We start from the raw sequence: 22,444 nt of genomic DNA, 5'->3' as shown, positions 1-22,444 counted from the left end.
GCAGTAGACTTTTATTGAAGGCAGAAAAAGAAAAAAACGTCAGCCTGAAGACAGAAAAACATTTTTGAAATTTCCCATAGAAAAAGGTAAAATGAAAAAAAGAAAAAGGTAAAATGAGCCATAAAAAAAGAATCATGATCAGTGACACTTGCTACAAATATTAACCCACTGTTTCTCTTGTCCCAAAAGTTTACCCATCCTGACCTTAGAGCCAAGCACACGCTAGAGTCAGGCAGCTTCTAGCAACTGAGATGTGCAGCTGCCTCTAGCAAAGCTTCCAGCACAAGCCCCTCACCTTAACCTCTCTAATATTTCCCTATCAGTATATCACAAAAGCACTGACCTTCAAGAAAAGTGAGTACGTGCTATATGCCAGATACCAAGCTAAGTATTATTTCATTATATGTATATGTATATTTGTGTATGTTTGTATATATATATTATAATTCTTATAAAAATCTTTGTGAATTAAGTACGACTACTCCCATTTCACAGATGAAGACCGTTCAATGTCACACAGTTGTTAAGCAGACCAAATTCAAACCAGTCTTCTAACAAAGCACAATCCTCTTTCTCTCAAGGCATCAACTACATGAAATGTGACTTAAAAGTTCCTAGCAATCTTTCAGGTACTCCTCACATCATGCGTAAGGCTAACTCTAAGCTATCCCTCTATGGCAGATGTTGTAGAATATTCAAAATTAAGATAAGACATTCACCAAGCTCCTTCTCTGCTAATGAGGGCCCTCCCTCTTTTATCTAAACTTCTAATTCCTCATTCATCAAACCCTAAGAAACAGGATTAAGTGAAATTTTTATTCTCAAATTTAGAGTCTGCAGTAGATAGAATAACAGCCCTCCAAGGATGCAGACATCCCTAGAACGTTCCTGGAACCTATGAATATGTTACATTACATGGCAAAAGGGACTTTGTAGATGTGATTCTGTTAAGAATATTGCGATGGGAAGATCATCTTGGATTATCCAAGTGAGCTAAAGAAATCACAAACATCCTCATAAGAGGAAGGCAAGAATATCAGTCAGAGAAGGCGATATGACAACAGAAGCAGAGGTCAGAAAGAGAGAGAGTTTTGAAGATGCAATGCTACTGGCTTTGAAATAGAGTAAGGGGCCAGGAGTCAAGGAATGAAGGCAGCTTCTAGAAGGTGGAAAAAGCAAGAAAATGAATCCTTCTCTAGTGCCTCCAAAAGGAATACAGCCTGCCAACACCTTGATTTTAGAACTTTTGATTTCCGGAACTGCAAGATAATAATATTTTAAGCCACTAAGTTTATGGTAACTGGTTATGGTAGCAACAGGAAACTAATACAGAGTTTCTATGTATTAATGCCTGAGAGTAAGAGGCAGCTCTGAGATTATCTTTCTGAAGATTAATTTTTTTAACTTAACTGTAGTATCCACTTGCAAATCTTTTCTCTTTTTAAATGTACTTTTAACATTGTTTTTGGTATATAACAACAAATCTAGGACAAAAATTATCCACAATGCCATCATTAAATTATTCTTTTCATTCTATCGTATTCTAGTTCTCTTCCTTCACCATACTCCATTTTTACATATTTGTAGTAATAGCAAGGAATGGATTTTATAGTCTACATTTTTACTAGGAACAATCCATGAGTTTGGGGAGGTTTTTTTGGTTTTTTGTTTTAATTAATTAATTTATTTATTTTGGCTGCGTTGGGTCTTTGTTGCTGCACGGGGTTTCTCTAGCTGCGGCGAGCAGGGGCTACTCTTCGTTGTGGTGCACAGGCTTCTCACTGCAGTGGCTTCTCTTGTTGCGGAGCACGGGCTCTAGACACATGGGATTCAGTAGTTGTGGCTTGTGGGCTCAGTAGTTGTGGATCGCGGGCTCTAGAGCTCAGGCTCAGTAGTTGTAGTGCACGGGCTTAGTTGCTCCGCGGCATGTGGGATCTTCCCGGGCCAGGGCTTGAACCTGTGTCCCTTGCATTGGCAGGTGGATTCTTAACCACTGTGCCACCAGGGAAGCCCCATGAATTCTTTTTTCCTTTTCATTTTGCTTCATTTTTTTCTGAGATCCTCCTAACCCTCTGTCTTCCAACCTCAGGTAAGCATCCTTTGCTGCTCCTACATTTCAAAAATACTCCTGCCTCAAGGTCTTTGTATGTTATTGTTGCTCACTCTACCTGTAATACTCTTCATTCAGCTAACCCCATGCCTCACTCATTCATTTCCTTTAGGTCTCTGCTCAGAATGTCACCTTAAGAGAAAATATCTGCAATACATGTACAATAATAAACAAGGACTGACACCCATATCTATAATTCCTACAAATCTAAGAAAAAGAAAAAATAGGGGACTTCCCTGGTGACGCAGTGGATAAGACCCCATGCTCCCGATGCAGGGGGCCCGGGTTCAATCTCTGGTCAGGGAACTAGATCCCACATGCATGCCACAACTAAGGAGCCCTACAGTCACAACTAAGGAGCCCACCTGCTGCAACTAAGACCCAGTGCAACCAAATAAATAAGTAAATAAATATTTTAAAAAATAGACAATCCAACAGAAAAACAGGCAAAAGACATGAAAAGGCATTTTATAAGAAGATAACCAAATGGCCTACATACGAAAAGATTATCAACCTCATTAGGAATAAGGAAAATGCAAATGAATTTAAACCACAATGAGATACCACTACACACTTATGAGATTTACAAAAATGTAAATGTCTGACAATACCGAGGGTTAGAGTAACATATACTGTTACAAAAGGAAATAGTTTGGCATTCTCTAGAAGGGCTGAGATACACATATTCTATAAACCAGAATTCTGAATCCTAGATATATCCTACAAAAATGCATTGATGTAAAACAAGGCATGTGTGCAAAAATGTTCATAGCAGCACTGTCCATAAGAGACAAAATAGAAACTGCCCAAATATCTATCAACAGTAGGAATAAACTGTGATACACAATGAAATACCATATAATAAAAAAAGAAGAAACTACAGCTAGGTCAAAACAATATAGATGACAATTCTGAACAAAAACCACAAGAGAATACATATGGTATAATTCCACATATCTGAAACTCAAAAGAAAGGCAAAACTAAAATATATCATTTAAGAACAGGGAATTTCCTGGAGGTCCAGTGGTTAGGACTCGGTGCTCTCACTGCCAGGGGCTTGGGTTCGATCCCTGGTCAGGGAAATAAAATCTCACAAGCTGCACAGTGCAGACCAAAAAAAAAAAGAAAAGAAAAGAAAGAAAACAAGGAAGTAATTGCATAAAATGTCAAGTCAATGGTTACCTCTGGTGGGAAGAAGAGAAGGGGGATATTCATTGGAAAGGGGCATGCTTTTGGCTTCCGGGAAGCTATCTTCAACATCCTTATCTAAGTGGTGGTTACAAGGTTGTTCACTTTATATGAAGTCAGTAAACTGTACATTTATGTTTTATATACTTATTAATATGTATTTTATGTCACAATAAGGTTAAATCACCATATCAGTGAGGCCTTCTCTGATTACCCGAAATAAAACAGTAATTCCTTCTCTGACTTCCATCTCCCTGAGCCAGTAGCTTTTTTTTGTTTTGTTTTTTCCTTTTTTGTTTTTGGATGTGTCACATGGCTTGTGGGATTTTAGTTCCCCGACCAGGGATTGAACCCGAGCCCTCCACAGTGACAGTGTGTAGTTACAACCACTGGACCACCAGGGAATTCCTAAGCCAGTAGTTTTTTTCCTCTATAGCCTTTGTCTTCACCTAACATAACTATGTATTTACTTCTTAATTTGTTTACTGTCGTATCTCCTCCTGCATAAACAAGCACTTTGTTTTGTTCATTGCTATATTCCCAGCCATTAGAAGAGTACCTAGAATAAAATACACATTTACACTTCTCTCCATATGATCCAAAGCTGTCCTTCCTCTTTAAATTGTGTCTCTTAGTTTATGGTACCACCATCTCCCAAGCCAGAAAACTAAAAATCATTCTAGAGTCTTTGATTTTTCTCAAAATAGTCTCTAAGTCCCATCAATTCTACTTTTTAAATAACTCTCCTATTCATTCTCTCTGCTACTACCTTACTTTAGAGGGTTTTTTTTGGGGGGGTGGGGGGCAGGTAATTTCCACTTATTTTTTTTAAATGATTAGAAGATAAAACAGAAACATAATCTCTAGTTACAAATATAAAGTGGGTATGTATGTAGAACTATGCGTCAGGAGTTAAGATTGGCTAAGGCAGTCTCTGTTGCTAAAACAAAATTAAATTATAGTAAAAATCTCCATGAGTCCACATGAGTTCTTATGCACAGGGTCTCCCCCCAACCTCCATATTGTTCTTTTTTTTTTTTTCCACTTATCTTAGGCTTTCATAACATCTTTCATCTGTACTGAAATAGCCTCCTAGAGAGTTTACTTTCTTCAATCTGGCTTTCCTCCAATCTCTTTTTCACTTTGCAGCCAATATATTCTTTTCCCTACTTGAAACCAATCAGTCAGTGGCTCCCCAACTGCCCATAGGAAAAAATCCAGCCTCTAAGTGTAGCATTCAGGGCCTTTCATCAATTGGCCCTCACCTATCTCTCCAGGTTCATTTACCACCACTTCCTACCCCACACTTGTTTCAACAAAACTGAATTAGTTACAGTTCCCAAATACACCAAGTTGTGTGCATTTACTCAGGCTGCTACCTCTCTACTACCCCACCAGTAAACCAATCATTCCCTCTTCTATTTATACATTTTTCTATTACTATACTTAAAACATTCATTCAATCAATATTTACTATCTCTATGTGCCAGAGACAGTGCTAGGTACTGGAAACCCAGCAGTTAATTAAGGACTCAGCTCTTATCCTGATGGAACTGATAATCTAATAAAGACTAAAGATGCTAAACAACTAATTATAACTGTGGTTAAGGATTATAAAGTGGGTAATACAGTATACAATGGAAATGTGTGTTAGATGATAAACATGAGAAAGGGAGGAAGTTATAAAGAGAAGTACTACATGCATTTGTTTACATGTGGGTACTCCTTAATTACAGTCTGAGCTCCTTAAGGACAAGGATTATGCCATCTTTATATCACTAGTCAGGACAGTAAATAGTAACGTACAGTAATGTGCATTGACTATATTACAAAGATCACTGCCCTGTTAACTCCTAGGCTAATCCCCCTGGCCAGGCAAATGCAGTGATCTTATTGGCCAGGCCTGGGTCACGTGCCCACCCTTAAAGCCAATGGCTTAGATCAATTCTACCTAAGCCACACTGATTGCAAATAGGGGAGGAATGGTTCCAAGACAAAAATCAGGAAGCTGTTACCCAAATAAGAGGGAAGGAAAAACAAGAAAAAAAAAAAGAGGGAAAGGAAGCTGGACAGGCAAAAAACAGCCAGCAGTCCTCTCATTAGTGGACATTGTAATTATCTCCTCAAAACCTGTCTTGTTCCTTCCCCACACTGGTAAGGAGTTTATGTGGGACTGACCCCTTCCCCAGCTCCAGGAGTAGGCCCTGATTACACACAGCAGTAGTTCTCAAAGTGTGGTCTGCAGACCAGCCAAATCAGTAACATCTGGAAACTTGTTACAAATACAAATTTTTAGAACCCAAACCTACTGAATCAGAAACTCTGGGGGTAAGGCCTAGCAATCTGTGTTTTTACAAGTCCTCCAGGTGGTTCTGATGCACTCTCAAGTTTACCAGACAGAGAAAGCTACAATTAATAGTTCAAGGAATCCAGATTTTAAGACAGTGATCCTTTGAGACACAGGAATAGTCTAAGTAGTGACAAACTCAGGATTTCTGTGTTATATTTGTGGGAAGCATCCTTTTTTCCCACCCAGAATTGAGGAAACATGTAGTCCCAGGAGCCACAGGCAATCATCTTGTACTACCAGGGAGGCCAGCCTGAGGAAAAAACTGATACAGGGGAGAGCCAAGAGAAATGCAGAAAAACAGGGCCAAAGCCTGACAGTCTTAATCAAACCCAGCCAGGGACCCCCATTCCCTTTTTTTTTTTCAACTGAAGTATAGTTGATTTACAATGTTGTGCTAATTTCTGCTGTACAGCAAAGTGACTCAGTTATACACATATATACATTCTTTTTTTATATTCTTTTCCATTATGGTTTATCCCAGGAGATTGGATATAGTTCCCTGTGCTATACAGTACAACCCTGTTTATTCCCTCATCCCCTTTCAACTTTTCAACTACACAAACCCATAAATTCTCTTTGCTTACACCAATTTGAGTTGGGCTTTTTGCTACTGAAACTAAAAAATCCTGATATCCATTACAACAAGTTACATGTCTATCCCTACACATCTATCTCCATGGGGAGAATGTACTAGGAAATAGTGTCTATTCAACTGTCTAGCCTCTCTCTAAATTAGGCTTGGCAAATTTAGCAAATAAAAACACAAGACACCCAGTTAAATTTGAATTCCAGATAAACAATGAATAACTTTCTAGTATAAATATGTCCCAAATATTGCATGGGACATACTGAATGTATTTTATCTGGCAACTCTACTCTAAATGCCCATTGTTGACCCCTAGGAATCAAAAGAGAGGCCCACGTCAATCTCAGTCAGACAGAAGTGATAACTTCTCTTACATAGTTCATGACTACTAGGAAAAAGACTAAACTCCCAAGTCCTGAGCTAACATCCTACAACAGGTCTGAACTACCTGATTGTCTTAAGGAAACTTCTTTCTAAAAGTCAAACATGTTATACCCTCTATGGCAGAGAAGTGTGACAAAATGAAATATGTTGCTATATGAGTATTCATAGCTTCTTTTCTTTACTCCCTTGGTTCCTGGCCCTTATTATACAGATCAGAGTAATGAAATAGGCAAAGGAGAGAGCTGAAAGGGAAACAGGTACTCCTGGAAGAGAAACTAATAAGTATGAGAAAGGGAGGAAAGAAACAAAAACAATGAGACTGTTCAAGTTGCTATAGAGTCTGGCAAGTTTTAAAAGAGAGAAGGAAGTTTGGGATTAACCGTGCAAAGATACTGATCAAAAATGGAGAAATCAGGGACTTCCCTGGTGGTCCAGTGGTTGCGACTCCGAGCTCCCAATGCAGGGGGCCTGGGTTCGATCCCTGGTTGGGGAACTAGGATCCCACATACCACAACTAAGCCCATGTGCCACAACTACTGAGCCCGTGCACTGCAACTAGAGAGCCCACACGCCACAACTACTGGGCCCACGCACTCTAGAACCCACATGCTGCAACTAGCAAAGCCCACATGCTGCAACTAGAGAGCCCGTGCATTACACCTAGAGAAGCCTGCGCGCTGCAACTAGAGAAGCCCACGCGTGCTCTAGAAGCACACTCTAGAGCCCGCGCACCACAACTAGAGAAGCCCATGTGTCGCAACTAGAGAAGCCCATGCGCCACGATGAAGACCCAGTGCAGACAAAATTAATTAATTAATTATTTTTAAAAAGATACTCTTAAAAAAATGGAGAAATCAGATTTTAAGTAGTAATGCAATATGGTATGAATGTAATCCCCTTTGGCATTTTTGAGAAGCTGGAATAAAGATTTAAATTACTTTTCAATTCAATTTAAATGTTAGGCTGGTGCTTCATCTGAATGGAACAGAGGCGATATGTCACAAAGCATCCCAGCTTAATAATAAAAATAATAACAACAACAGATACCTGCTCTAGGTGTCTAACATGTACTGATTCATGTAATTCTCACAACAACCCTACAATGGGGTTAATATTCTTCTCCCTGCTATACAGATTAGGAAACCGTCCAGGGTCACAAACCAGAAGTGGACAGGGCTAGAAATGGAAATCCAAGCAGCCCGAGTTCAGAGCTCCTAAACACTGAGCAACACTTCCCTATTTCAAAGCAATGTCTACACTCAAGCACTTAAGCATTCCACTAATAAGCAAAAACACATAAATATAGTTTAATTATTCTAAAACACTAACAACTTTAGCACATAAAGTAAAATGACACATATATGGCATGGCTTCCTTCTCTTTAATTTCTTCTCCCCTTCCAAGCCCACCATAGAAACTTAGAACTTTAAGATAATTTTCTTTTCAAAGTTACTTTTGAAAGTAAATTATAGTACAGTCTAGATTTATACAGTAATGTTTATCAAAGCAACTTATGAGTAAGCCTTCATCAAATAACTAAGGCCACATATTATGCTGCTTTGCACTCAGATGGCAGAGATTAGAAATTATAACACTTCAAAAAAGAGAAAAATCCATCCAAAATATATAGTTTTGACATAATTTTAAAAGCTAAATCTTTTCATTACTAAAGCATACTTAAAGCTAAGAAATTAGAAAATAATTAAGTCAGTTTAGAAATGACAAGCTACATAACTGGTCATAATATTCAGAATCCAACTACTTTCACCACCTCCTCAGCGTCCACCCTTGTCCAAGCCACCACCATCCCTCAGCTTGTTTATTGCAGTAGCTTCCTAACCAGTTTCTCCACTTCCACCAGCAGCCAGAATCATCCTTTTAAGCCAGGAATCATAATACATCACTGTTCAATACCTTGGATGGCTTCTCATCACAGTTAAGGTTTTTTTTATTGAAGTATAAGTTGATGTACAAGTTACAGGTGTACAGAATAGTGATTCACAATTTTTAAAGGTTATATTCCATTTATAGTTATAAAATATTGGCTATATTCCTCAGTCAAGTTTTAAAAGCCAAAGTTCTTACAATGTCCTACATGGTCTTCCCCACCATCCACACCATTACTTGTTTTGAAATCTTACTAGTTTCCCCTCATTCCACTCCAACCACACTAGCCTCGTAGACGATCCCTGAATACATGACACACACGCTCCTGCCTCAGAGTAAGTCATATGGTATCCCCTCTACCAGGCACACTCCCCCGCCCTCTCAGCTCCCATATATCCACCTGGCTAGCCCCCTCATTTCCTTTAGGTCAGGCCCTCCCTGTCCTATTATTTAAAATAGCAGGTCCCCCACCCAGCACTCTCTTTTTGTTCTCTGCTTTTTCTCCATATCATTTATTACCATCACTATGTATTTCACTTATGAATTTGTTTATTCTTTGCTCTCTCCCCTCCCTTAAAAACGTATACTCCAAAAAAAAAATGTATACTCCATGAATACAGTGAGCTTTGCTGTTCTGTTCACTGCTATACCTAGAACACTATCTGGCAATCAAATATTTGTTGAAAAACATGAATTAATCAATACACACGAACAAAAACATTTTTGGATGCTTAATATGGTCTGGGCGCGTTAGCTGCTTTACAGTTGTTAATTCTCACAACAATCCTACTGAAGTAGGGACCATCATCATCCCCATTTTTTAGGTGAGGAAACCAAAACACAGAAAACATAAGTAAATTGCTCAATGACATATGCTAGGAAGTGGCAGAGGCACAATCTGAACTCAGGCAATCTGATTCCAGAACCCTCTCTCTTAACAGCCCCACTATATTGCCTCTAAATTTCTAACTAGTTAATACATTTTAATTGAAATGTATGGGTTGATCTATGGGTTACTTTAAGTGTCCTAATTTTTAACGTCAGTCATTCAAATCATAAATCATTCTACAAGTCCAAGGCTTCATATACCAAACTTACTTAATTTACTAAACTTTGAAATTTGGAGTTTACAGTTTTACAAAATTCTCTCTTCACACTCATTTACTTGATATACTAATATACTCTATTCCAACACCTACATGACTCAAGTAAGGAAACCGTCAACCAGAGAAGTTAGCTTCCTCATCTTCTAGAAAGCAACTGGTAAGATAGGAAAAGGCCTGTCTTATATTTAACTATCAGTACTATGTGACCCTGTGAATTCCAATTTATAAAATGAAAATGGGTTTCATAATACATCACTATACTAATTAGATTTTAGTTTTGAAAAAGAAAAACAAATTAACTCGCTAATTCTTTTCATTTCCAAACACAGAGACGAGAACTTTGAAAGAGCTATGGTTCTCCAAATTACTTTCCAGATTGGCCACTGTTGTTTGCCTACCTAGAATTCATCCCCTCCTTCTTCCTTCCTAATAGAATCCTTCCCCAGTATAATGCCTCAGGGGAAGTCAACACCACTCCAGATTCAGGCACAAACTCAGTTAGTTTGATAGTAATCACTATTGAACCATTCCTGATGGGTTGAGGAATGGACATACTACCCAATTCTGGCCAAAAAGGTCTGAAAGAAGCCTGCTAGAGGCTTTTGGAGAAAGTTTCCTCTCTCTGTAAACAGAGGCACAGGAAGAGACATCTTCCTTCTTTTAGAAGTTGTGTGTATGGATGTGATGCCTGTAAGCCTATCCCATGGAGAGCAGCAGAACTGAGCAATGGAAAGAATATGGGTTTTTACTGACATTGTTGAATTTCTGTAATCAACCAATGCTGAAGACTATTATATGAGAAGATAAAATTTCTTATTTCTTAAGCCATGTTGAATTAGGTTCTGCTGCTTACAGCTGAAAACATACTAACTACATACTTTTTTATGAAACATATCCCAGGACTAACCTCAGAAAAAAAAGTTTGTGGTTAAATAGAATTAGTTCAATAAATATGCTATATCCCTACAAATGAATACAATCCTATTATTTAAAATGATATTGACATGAATAGTTATTGTCATGGGAAAGTGTTCATGACAAATTAAATGAAAAAAAAGCAGGTGTTGGGCTTCCCTGGTGGTGCAGTGGTTAAGCACCCACCTACCAATGCAGGGGACACAGGTTCAATCCCTGGTCCGGGAAGATCCCACATGCCGCAGAGCAACTAAGCCCATGTGCCACACTACTGGCCTGCGCTCTAGAGTCCATGAGCCACAACCACTGAGCCCATGCACCACAGCTACTGAAGCCCACGCGCCTAGGGCCCATGCTCTGCAACAGGAGAGGTCACCACAATGAGAAGCCCTTGTACCGCAACGAAGAGAAGCCCCAGCTCACCGCAACTAGAGAAAGCCCATGCGTAGCAATGAAGACCCAATACAGTCAAAAATAAAAATAAATTAAATAAACTTTTTTTAAAAAGCAGGTATTTAACTGGGTGAAAGATATATGGGAATTCTCTGTACTACTTTGCAACTTTTCTGTAAATCTAAAACTATTCTCAAATGTAAAAGTTTGTATAAATACCTTAAAAAGCAGATATTTACAGTACTGTCTCATTTGAATTTGAAATGAGAAATACACACGTGAAAGAATATATCTAAAGGTGATCACAGTGGTTATTCTGTGTGGTAGGATTGGGAGCTCTTACTTCTTCTTTTTACTTATCTGTATTTTTTATCTTTTCTACAATGACTATGTAGTATTTTTGTAGTGCTTTTAATAAGAAAAATAAAATTTATCTTAAACTATCTTTAAAAAAAGGTTTGTAGCTAATTCTACAAATGCATATTAGAAGTTCAACATGAATTATACCGTACTGAGTGACTCAGCTGTAGAGTTAGAAAGTTAAAAAGGATACATGTGAAAGAACGAACTCTAAAACAGTATTCTTCTACCACAATCATTTCAATAAGGCCTTCTCCAAAACAATTTATACACAAATTTTAAATTTTGACTCATGATTGAATTTATTTTTTCTTAAGTTTAAAAAAAAAGAAACTAGGGAATTCCCTGGTGGTCCAGTGATTAGTACTCGGCACTTTCACTGCCATGGCCCGGGTTCAATCCCTGGTTGGGGAACTAAAATCCTGCAAGCCACGTGGCACAGCCAAAAAAAAAAAAAGAAACTATAACAATAAGTATTTAAGATTACATAGCTACATGCTCTGGATTTGTTGCCCTATACCCTAACACACGGGTAGACAACTAATCTGGTCCACAAACAGAACATCAGACAGGAAATCCAAGGCTGGATAATGGCGGATGGTATGACATCATGGTGTTGACTTTGGCTTTGTGTTGGCTCATATTCACAGGGCACAGGGCAGTTTTTATATTAACGTGGGACATGCAAAATGGTATGAGCTGGCAGGCTGGACCTAGCCTACTGACTCTTTTATTAAAAAAATTAGATAACCCTCTTACTTTATATGAACTTACAAATAATACACAAGGAACAAAGAATATACCATATATGGGCAAACAATTTGGAAACTGATTTATAAGGCTCTATGCTTGACTTTACCTTGCTATCCCAAGTCAGGTCCTACACAATCTAAATTTAATTGGGATAGTAACACATTAAGTAAATTAAATCTACATTTAACCCAATACTGTGTTAAAACTAGCCTAAGAAACTTTCAGAAACTTACTACTCACTTTAATTGTTCCAAATTTCAAATGTGACTTTTACATGAAACCATAAAATTTGGCTGATAACATTAAGTATTGGAATTTTTCATTATTTCTTTTGTTAGAATAAATTACCTTTATAAGTTTAAAGGTCACATGTTGATAATAAATAATATCAATATTTTGAAACAAGTCACAAATGAAGCTGGTTGGGTCCACAGGTCTAAGATTCAACAAAATATTTGGACACTGGGTATTTAGAGAAAAAAAATAGATACAAAAGAAATATGACAGCTTGACCTCAAGCAGCTTACCTTGTTGGGGAGATAAATTATATTCACAAAATAATTAATGCCATAATATAACATGATTTTGTGTCAAAATAACAGACCTTAGCCCTAGATAATTAAGGGGTTCAGTGCTAGAATTTTCAGAGGAAGAAAAAAAGGAAGAAGGACTTGCAAAGGATCCTGATTTGAAGATGGGGTGGGATGGGCATAATCTAACACAAGAAGCGGCATAACCAAAAGGCTGGAGGTGGAAATAAGCAAGGTATATTGAGGGGATAAGCAAGGTATATTGAGGGGATAAGCAAGGAATTGGGCAAGATGAGAAATGAGAATAGAGGAGTAGTAATTAAGTTGGAAATGTAAATTGGAATCATATTACTAAAGACTATGTAAGCCAAGTTTAAGAATATAGCCTCTGCTTAAAGGAAATGGAGAGCTGCTAATTATTTCTAAATAGAGCAGTAAGACGATGAAAATAACATTTCTGTAGGATTAACCTGGCTGAAGAATTCAGGATGAATTTATGGGGGAGGGGAAAAAAATTAGAAATAAAGCAATCACTTAGGAGGCACTGATTAGGAGGCATTAGAGTCAGGCAGACAGACCTGCTCTGCTACTTGCTGGCTGTGAGGCACTGAATAATTTACTAAACACATTTATGCCTCAGTTTCCTGTCTGTAAAGTGGGATACTAATAGTGCTTATTTTATAAGGTTGTGGTATGGCTAAAGGAAATACTACATATGAAAGCATTTAACATAGCGCTTGTTCTGTAATAACTACTCAACAAATGTTGGCAACAATTACCGTATTACAAACCATTTCAAATGCTAGGTGATGAGGAACAAGGGCAATAGAAACTAAAAAGAAAGGATGACTTGAGTCGTATTTCCATAGACTCATGAGATGTTATAACTAGAAAAGACCCTAGAGAATTCTTCCAAAAACAAAACGGCCCCAGTTTAAATGTCAAGGATGAGACAAGAATGGAGCAAGATAGCTCAAGAGGTTTTGACTGCAAGAGTGTCCAAAGCAGTAGAGTTAAGATAATTAAATATTATCAATATCTTTAAGAGGGACTTTCCTGGCGGTCCAGTGGTTGAGACTTCGCCTTCTGGTGCAGGGGGTGAGGGAGCTAGGATTCCTCATGCCCCGCAGCCAGAAAACCAAAACATAAAAACATTGTAACAAATTCAATAGAGACTTTGAAGGTGGTCCACATCAAAAAAAAAAATCTTTAAACAAAAATATGCTTTAAAATATAAGCTACAATGAACTGAGTATATAACATGTGCCAAACACTGTGCTAGATTATGATATAGTACTTCTAATTCCCAAAACAACTGTGAAAGGTACGTATTAGTTCAATTTTACAAAAGAGAAAATGGATGCTCACAGAGGTTAAGCACTAGGCACGTAACCTTGGGCAGAGTAAGAAGCAAAGCTAGGTATGGGACCCATACCATCTGTTTCCAAAGCCTGTGTTCTTCCTACTACATTCAGGCTGCATCCCCCTTTAATATCAATAAAAATTATATCATATCACACAGACATATTTGTAATTATTTTTCTATCTACTTTGTTAAATATGGTGACCATAAACATGTCCAATCTTTTCTACATTCTAAGATAAATATAAAAAATGAGAATAAATTTTAAAAGCATTATAAAATGAAGACTTACCATATTTCTAATGAAACATAGTTGGATATACTATAAACTATAATATATTAAATGAAAGCAATGACTAATCTTTTTCAATAAGAACATGCAGAAAAAGTTGGCATGGCTTTTTACATCATTTGATGATATTAACATTTGTCCCATACTACAGCATCATTAAAAAGTGACACGTAGCTCATAAAAGAAATACCTTACTACACATAGGAGAAGCATTTTACATAAGATGAATCCATCAAATGTTCAGAGTTATAAAGAAAAATTACACAGAAGCAGAATGCTCAGTCTGCTAATAGTAAGGACCACATGGTGGCAGGTGACCTATTTCTTCAGTGTTGCTTCTCAGCAGATATTTCCTTCAACCACAGGGCCAGTATGCTAGTTCTCCACCAGAATGTTACTTAATCTAAATTTTACCAGGATGAAAATACCAAGTATGCCAAAGCAAGAAAGTTTCCTGAAACAACCTTTTCATTTGGCTTCAAAAAAGTCAGAAGATACTTTACTGGGTTGGCCATCAAACTATGTAGTCAAGTAACTACTAAACCAGTACTTCTCAAAGTGTAGTCCAGAGACCAATGAGAGTCCCCAAGACCTTTTCAGAAGGTCCAACAGATCAAAAATACTTTCAGAATGTCACTAAGACATTACTTGCCTTCTGTACTCTCATTCATTCACAACTGTGTAGTGGAGTTTTCCAGAGGCTATGACCTGTGGTATCTCAACAGACTGAATAGAGGAACAGACTTAGGAATTTACATGTCTTCCATTTAAGCCAGACATTAAAGATTAAAAAGCCAGACATTAAAGTTATTTGCAAAAACATAAAATGATGCCACTCTTCCCATTTTTTTGTTTGTTTTTTGGGAAATATAGCTATTTTCTCATTTTAAAGTTATGTTAACATATAATGCTTTATTATTTCTAAATGAATTAAATATTTTTAACTTCTCAGTTTTATTCTAATATAGTAAATTTCAATAGATACAACCCACTTAAACAGAAACTCTTTGGGATCCTCAATAATTTTTAAGAGTATAAAAGGGGTACTGAGGGCTTCCCTGGTGGCGCAGTGGTTGAGAGTACGCCTGCCAATGCAGGGGACACGGGTTCGTGCCCCGGTCCAGGAAGATCCCACATACCGCGGAGCGGCTGGGCCCGTGAGCCATGGCCGCTGAGTCTGCGCGTCCGGAGCCTGTGCTCCGCAATGGGAGAGGCCACAACAGTGAGACGTCCGCGTACCGGGAAAAAAAAAAAAAAAAAAGAGTGTACTGAGATTAAAAAAAAAAAAAGAGAACCACTTTTCTAGACCTTCCTGTATTTATGTTTTGCCAAACAATTAAATTTTTAATTTTCTAGTGACCACTGAGGAGATGTTGCTGCCGTACAGATTATTTCAGAAATTTGTCTTAATAAGAACAAAAAAAGTCTACAGACAATCTTAAAAAGAATTGTATCCATTAGTTTAAAAAATAAATCATTTATTACATCTCCTCAAAATAAATACAATAACAATGTCAAAACTAAAGTGCAAGCTAATAGACCACTATCTATAAGCTCTGGGCATGAGTTTATGATCAGTTATGTACTGGTAATCCTCCAATAGCTCCTATACCAAAAACAGGGCTCTCTGAGAGGCCTATCCGGCAACTGTTCTGTTATGGAATAATCCTGATTCCCAAATCACAACAGGACTAACTGAGATGCTTAAAAGCAATTCTCTGTACCATAATCTTAACATCTCCAAAATAAAAAGTTTTGTTTCATCTAAACAGTTCAGTATTTCCCAGTATTTCTGGGAAATACATAAACATTAAGACATCAAAGTCCCATCTGGATCCAATCCTTACGTTGTCAATAAATTGTAATAGATGTAGCAATCCATGCAGTTATTAGAAACCTTCAGGATGCAGGGTAATGGTAGTTTTTGAAAATACAGGCTGGAGGGAAACACCTTTCAATACTAGTTTTTGAGGCTGCTGGAAGCAATAACAGATAAAAACTTCACATTTATGCTTCAGTCTAAAATTAAAATGAAAGCCATACTTTGAAAACTGTAATATTAATATTATAGTTAAGGAACCTAAGTCAACAACTGTTTAATTTGCAAGTTACTTAACCCTAGGCTATTGCAATAGCCAAGAAATGAGGTGACCAAAGACCTTAAGTAGAAAAGCACTTAAAGGCTAGAAAGAAATGATGCTCCTTAGGTATTCATTAATTCACATATTTATTAAATTGTCTACTACTTGCAAGACCTTGAGCAAACTAAGAAGCTCATAAGCTGGTGGGAAGATAATTCCAAAGGGGGAAGTATACATAAATAAATGCAGAAGCTACTCTAGACAGAATGGAAGAAGTTCTATCTGAGAAGTGCTAGAAGAGGGAGGGAAGGATGTCTCCTAACAGAAGGGATCATGGAACATACATTCTGGCATAGAAGGCATCTCACCAGGCCCTTAGCATATATAAGATTCCAACCCAAAGTGAAAGGCATCCGAGGAAGAGGAAAACACACACAGTAAGGAACAGCAAGTATAAAATAGCTTCCACAGAACTTGTGATGGACTCCAGGAGGAGAAAAGACTGGAATATTAGGCTGGAAGCAAAAATAAAGGGACTTACATGACAGGATAAGCAAGAAAGGGCTTTTTTTCAGTAGGCAAAGGGAAGCCATTGGACGGTTTTTAAAGTCATCGGAAGATTTACCATTGGAAGGTAAATCATCAGATGATATTTAAATAATACTGTGGATTGGACAGAGTAGAAACGGGGAGAACAGTCAGTGCACTATCACACCAGTCCAGGCAGGAAATAAGAGCTTGATCTGGGACAGGAACTAGGAAAAAGGCAGATACAAGACATGCTGCAACCTCTTCACTAAAAATTAACTTAGTTTTAAATGTTTCGAAACTTAATTTACCACACAAAACAAGGTTGTTCACATTATTTACATTACACTTTTACTTCACTTCATAGGCAATACTTCAGCATACTCAAGTGTGCTTCCTTTTTAAAAAGCTGTAAGGAATAACTAACTGTATTCTACATTAAGACTATAAAATGGGTAATAAAGAGCAGCATAACCATACTTTCAATATTCTGACTAGAATCACAGTATGCAAAATTTCTTTTAACGATGAACATTTTAAACTCAAAAGTTTATTTCCATGGAATACACAAAGTTTGGATCAGAATTTTCTATACAATCTTGTAAGACCCACACTACTACATAATAGTTCACTTTTCTTAAAATCATTTCTGGACAACTCAACTCAACTCGGTCTACACTTCTACCAGGCCCATATTTTTCAAATATTAGTGCCTTCTTCATTTTCTCCCCTCCTCCCCACTCACCTCTCCGCCCAACAAATTCCCTTTGTATGTCTGCAAGGCAAGATACTATGTGATACAGTATGATTCTAAGGCAGTTCGAATATATAATTCTTATAGTAACAGAAATCTAGAATTATTAACCTTACTTTTTACAGGAGAGGAACCAATGATGTACTAAATTTCCATTTATGTGAATGATAAATGCATCTAATAGAAATGATGCTTTACCATTAGGGGGAAACAAAGGGGGAAATACACACAATAGATGGGTGGCAAATCTCACAAACTTTGCAAAATACAAAAAAAGCTGCATCTGGATTGCAGTCACAATTATAAAAGCAAATAAAGAAGGCTCCAAAATGAAGGGAAAAGAAAAAATTCTAAGTGATCATTAAGAGTGAAAAAGGTTGATTCAATATTAGTACTAGTTTTTAATGTAACATCATTTAACACTCTATCTCTCAAAAAAAAAAAAGAGGATAATTCACTGTTCACAAGGACACAGGAAATAATTTCTACATACATCCTATAAGACAGTTATACTTCATTACACTTTCATGGGCTCAAATCCTTTCAAAGGCTTCCAAAAACACATAGTCTTATGATAACTGAGATTCCCCAATGACACACAATTTATTCTATAGGCTTAGCTATAACACATTTTTTAAAGACATAACGAATTCATCCTCAACAAAAATAGTCACAAAGGCCCTCTACTTATTCAAAAATCATTACATAAAGCGCTGTCTATAACTGCAAACAGGGTTTGAAAATCTGACAGCTAATAATCATAAAATGGGGTAGACTTTAAAGAAAAAAAATTACCCAACTTTTCCATTTTTCCTTCCTTTTCCTTTCCTACCAGATATACAAAATGTCTGTAAGGATCTCAGACAAAGCTCTAAAGTAAAAATACAGTGTATGTATACTTTACATTATGTATACTCAAACCTATCTCATATATGTACACATCACATATATTCACACAAAAAAGGTTTCTCCTTTTTTTACGCTAAGAATTGAAGTTACGTTAAATTCTATCCCATAAATGAAGTTAAATCACCATAAATTAAAGAGTAATAAAATAGGGCACGTAGATCTGAGTGACTATATTCTGAAAAGAAAAACCTGAGACTAAGGCCTTGACTGAATAAAAACGCCCAATCCCTGAAAATCACTAACCGGCATTCGGTTTCCGTGAGAGAAAAAGGGGGTCTTAAAACGAATCATCACATAGGTAACCCAGTTTCAGAAGTTAACGAACGTAAAACACAGCGAACCAAAGAAGACAAACGTACGAAATGACAAGCTTTAAAGAATTTCCCCAAAGGGAAAGACTGACTTCAAGACTGGGATATAAAGCATCCTTTGCAGGTAGAAGAATCTTTAATTGAAAAAGAAAAAAAAGGGGGGGTGGCGGTGGTGAAGGGTACGACAAAAAACCGAACGACAAGCAAAGGCAAAGAAGTAAAAGAAACGGGTCTCTCCTCCCATCCCCCACCCCAGCCCCCACCCCCACTCTCACAGGACAATAGGATCGGGGTCCTAACTGAAAACTTTAAACGTGTAAACCAGAAGCAGTTTTACTGCAGCTCTAACTGCAAATCTGCCCCTCATCCCGAACCTAGTTCACCCAAGAATACTTCTGCCCTGAAAACATCACCAAGGTTTTGTTAAACACAAATCAGACCCATCACAAGATTCTCTTTTTTTTCTCCCAAGTACCTGGAGGATCCATTTCAATATAAAATATCAGTTCTGTCGAATAGGGCATCATCACCTCCCTCCAGTCTGCGTCATCGCGGTCCATACTCCACACCGTATTGTACATCGCGCTGTCAGGGGCAGGTCGTCAGGAAATATATAGAAAGCATATATTTTTTTATCTGCTATTTAAAAATCTAAAAATATATATCTGTAAAAGTCCCACTCGGAAATGTACTTCGGGGTTTCCAACGGCCGGTACAAGTCCAGCCAACTACCAGGACAAGGACGGGGTCCTTTTCCCCTCTCCTGCTTTGGCAGCCAGCAAAATGCCCCCCGAAGGTTCAATCTACGGGCTCTTCTCCTCGAAGGGGTACAGAAAGGCTTGGGGGGCGGAGGGCAGAAGTGTTAAAAAGCGGCTTCCCCAAAATCCCTCCTACACAGTCGTTCTCCAAAGAGAAAAGCTCCCACCGCCTTCAAATCTTTCCGCGGAAGCCACTTTTGTGTCCTTCGAGAGAGGGAGAACAGAGAGGGGGGGAAAAAGAACGCGCTGGGAGAAAGGTGGGTAAGTGACAAAGGAAGGCATAAAAAGGAGGTTGGGTATTGCGTTCAAGTTTCGGGGTCCCACTGGTCTGCGGGGAGAAATCCCCTCAGGGGCCAGGACTCGGGCTCCGTTCCGGTCGGGCTAGGAACCGAAGCTGCTGCAGCCTGGGGATGGGGGCCCGTCCGAGTGTCCAGTTATCTCTGCTTGGCCGTGCGCTCCCGCCCGGCTGCAAGCAAGCTCGCCAGCGCCGGCTCCCCTCACGCTCTGCCCTGACTCAAGCCACTAGAGTTTCATTTTAACGGCGCGGAGGGGGGACACCCTCCCCCGCCCCCACGCTCTCCCGCTGAGGCGCCACCTAACCGCGCCGAGCAGGGGGGATGGCCAGCATCGCCACTGCCCCTTCCACTCTATTCCGCCTCGAAGTGTTGGGGCTTCTGTCAGGTGCCTGAGAGACTGTTTAAGAAGCTGTCCTCCGCCTCGGCTATCAACTCTCCCCACCGCTCCCTAGGCCTCGGCTCCTTAACCCTCCAACCTTTCTCCCCCCAGCCTCAATCAGAATGGTAGGGCCCGGGCGCTGGCCACTCGCCAGGAGTCAGTGCCGGGAGCACGCGAGCAGCGCGGGGAGGGAGAGGCGAGAGGGGAGGGGGGGGAAAATGAGAGGATGAAGTGGCTGGTGATTGGCTGAGCCTGGTTGCCGGAGCCCGGAGCCTGCGTCTTTTGTCTGCCTTGCTCCAGCTGAGGAGCGGGAGACGGCTGCGCGCCCCAAGCGAGCCAATCAGGAGCCAGCCGGCGCCGGCCGGTGAGGCGGCGATTGGTCGCAGCCCAGTTACTAAGCGGGACAAAGGCAGAAGGGGGAAAGAAAAGAGGAGGAAAAAAAAAGAAGAAAGAAAGAAAGCGCAAACGGCGGTTACTGACAGGCTCGGCGAGCGCTCAGGGGCTCAAGCTGCCCGGAGACAGGCGGGGCTCCCGCTGAGGCTCGGTCCGCCCGGACGAGTAGGAGAGGGAGAGGACGGGCTGGCGCGAGACACCTCTGCCCGGAGACTGGCCGCGGGGGAGGGGAGCGGACAGAGAGGACGCGTGCTGTCACTTGGCGGGACGCGCGCTCTTCTGGTCCTTAGGAGGTCCCGGGTTAGAGCCCCTCCCCACGGACCTCTTATCCGAGCTGAGACAGTCCGCCCCACCCCTCATGATAAGTTGTCAAATAAAGCAAAGGTCCACAAACCCACTTGCAGGACCGTGCTGCTAAGTGAGAGGATGTTCCCATGGGCCCCGTGCAGCCGTCCGCGACCGCTACCTGAGCCCAGCCGCGACTTCTCCCCTTGAGCAGTGAGGCATTTCTTAAGCAGGTATTTCGCGGTTACCCTGCGCTTTCCACCCCAGGATTTTTGAACCCAGAGGGAACTGCCCACACCTGAAATAAATGGTGGAGCGCCACAGCAGGCCCCTCGGCTCTAGTGCTCAAGCCGGAAAAAAATGCCTTGCAATTACAGCGCGTGTGTGATTTTTGAGATAAATCACAGGTGTTGGAATCCCTCGCCAAAAGGGCTCTATTCTGTGTCCCCGACAGATGCCTTTCCACATACACCCAATCCCTACACCCATTCTTAAAATGCTGAATATTTCCACGCATTTCAGAAACTGCTAATTCACTTGCTGGGGGGACACGGAATAGCCAAAAGCAGATTTGTGTCTCGTGAAGCTTGTGCCTGGAATTGCCATTCTGCATACCCTGCAATACAGTCTGGGGAGGCCAAAAACTGCTGTCTTTCCTCTTTACACAGGAGTAACGAAGCCCATTGTGTTTGGGTTGACAACCTGATTAAAGCCCTAGCAAAACCTCCTACCATGAGTGGCTCTGCTGTATTGACATGCCTGTGGAAAAGTTGCCACGTTTCATCCTCAACCTCCTAAAGTGGTTCTGCCTTCCTTAAAGGTGCTCTGAGTTGAGGCAGTTCCTGGGAGCAGTCAAAATGTGTATGGACTGGGTATAAAGTCATGGGTTAAAAAGAGCCAGGAAGAATGAATGGACAGGGTTGAGCTGAGAAAACATACCAGTATTCTTATATGCTTGCTTGCTTACATTTCTGAAATCCAAATGTGACTCTGGAGCCAAATCAACCTGGGACAGGTCACATTAATTTGAATGTCCAGAACCATTCCTCCAGGTAGAAGATACTGGAAGATCAACCCTAATTTGTGGCTGGTTTCCCAGCAGGCTCTTTACTTCACTGTGTCTGGGAGCCAGAAGTACTCACATTTGATAACTCAAAAAGCAGAACAATCAGTCAAGGGCAAGTTGGTTTATTTTTGTTCACGGGTGTCCCTGTGCATTCCCAAACAAAATGAAGGTGAAGAGAGGAAGTGTGGAAAAGATAATAGCTTTCAGATTTCCATAGCAGCTTTTGCCTGGACCACTTCTCATGATTTAGTGGTGGGGATTCAATTTCCAACGCACAGAGCAATCACCCAGGCCTTCCCCACAGCTAAGGCTTTGGGAAATGTAGTGAAGAAGCAGCACAGTATATAATGTGTGCTCAATACTGACACATTGAGTAAAGCTGTGTGATTCAACCTTGCCACCTAAAATCATATGACCCAACTGTCCAACAAATAAAGGAGGCCTCCAAAGAATTACAGTGATGCAA

General features: G+C 39.7%; 1 protein-coding gene across 1 annotated transcript in view; it reads right to left on the bottom strand.

The window, feature by feature from the left end:
* Positions 1 to 20,055, bottom strand: part of PIK3R3 (phosphoinositide-3-kinase regulatory subunit 3) — an 85,236-nt gene extending 65,181 nt beyond the window's left edge. Inside the window, exon 1 of the mRNA XM_060140165.1 lies at positions 19,277 to 20,055. Within this exon, the coding sequence (XP_059996148.1) occupies positions 19,277 to 19,382 (106 nt within the window). The 5' untranslated portion in view covers positions 19,383 to 20,055. The remainder of the gene's footprint in view (positions 1 to 19,276) is intronic.
* Between the last annotated feature and the right edge of the window lie 2,389 nt (positions 20,056 to 22,444).

This window comes from Lagenorhynchus albirostris, chromosome 2 (genome assembly GCF_949774975.1).
Source record: "Lagenorhynchus albirostris chromosome 2, mLagAlb1.1, whole genome shotgun sequence".
In the NCBI taxonomy this organism is placed as follows: Eukaryota; Metazoa; Chordata; class Mammalia; order Artiodactyla; family Delphinidae; genus Lagenorhynchus; species Lagenorhynchus albirostris.
This window is presented reverse-complemented; position numbering and strand designations above follow the sequence as displayed.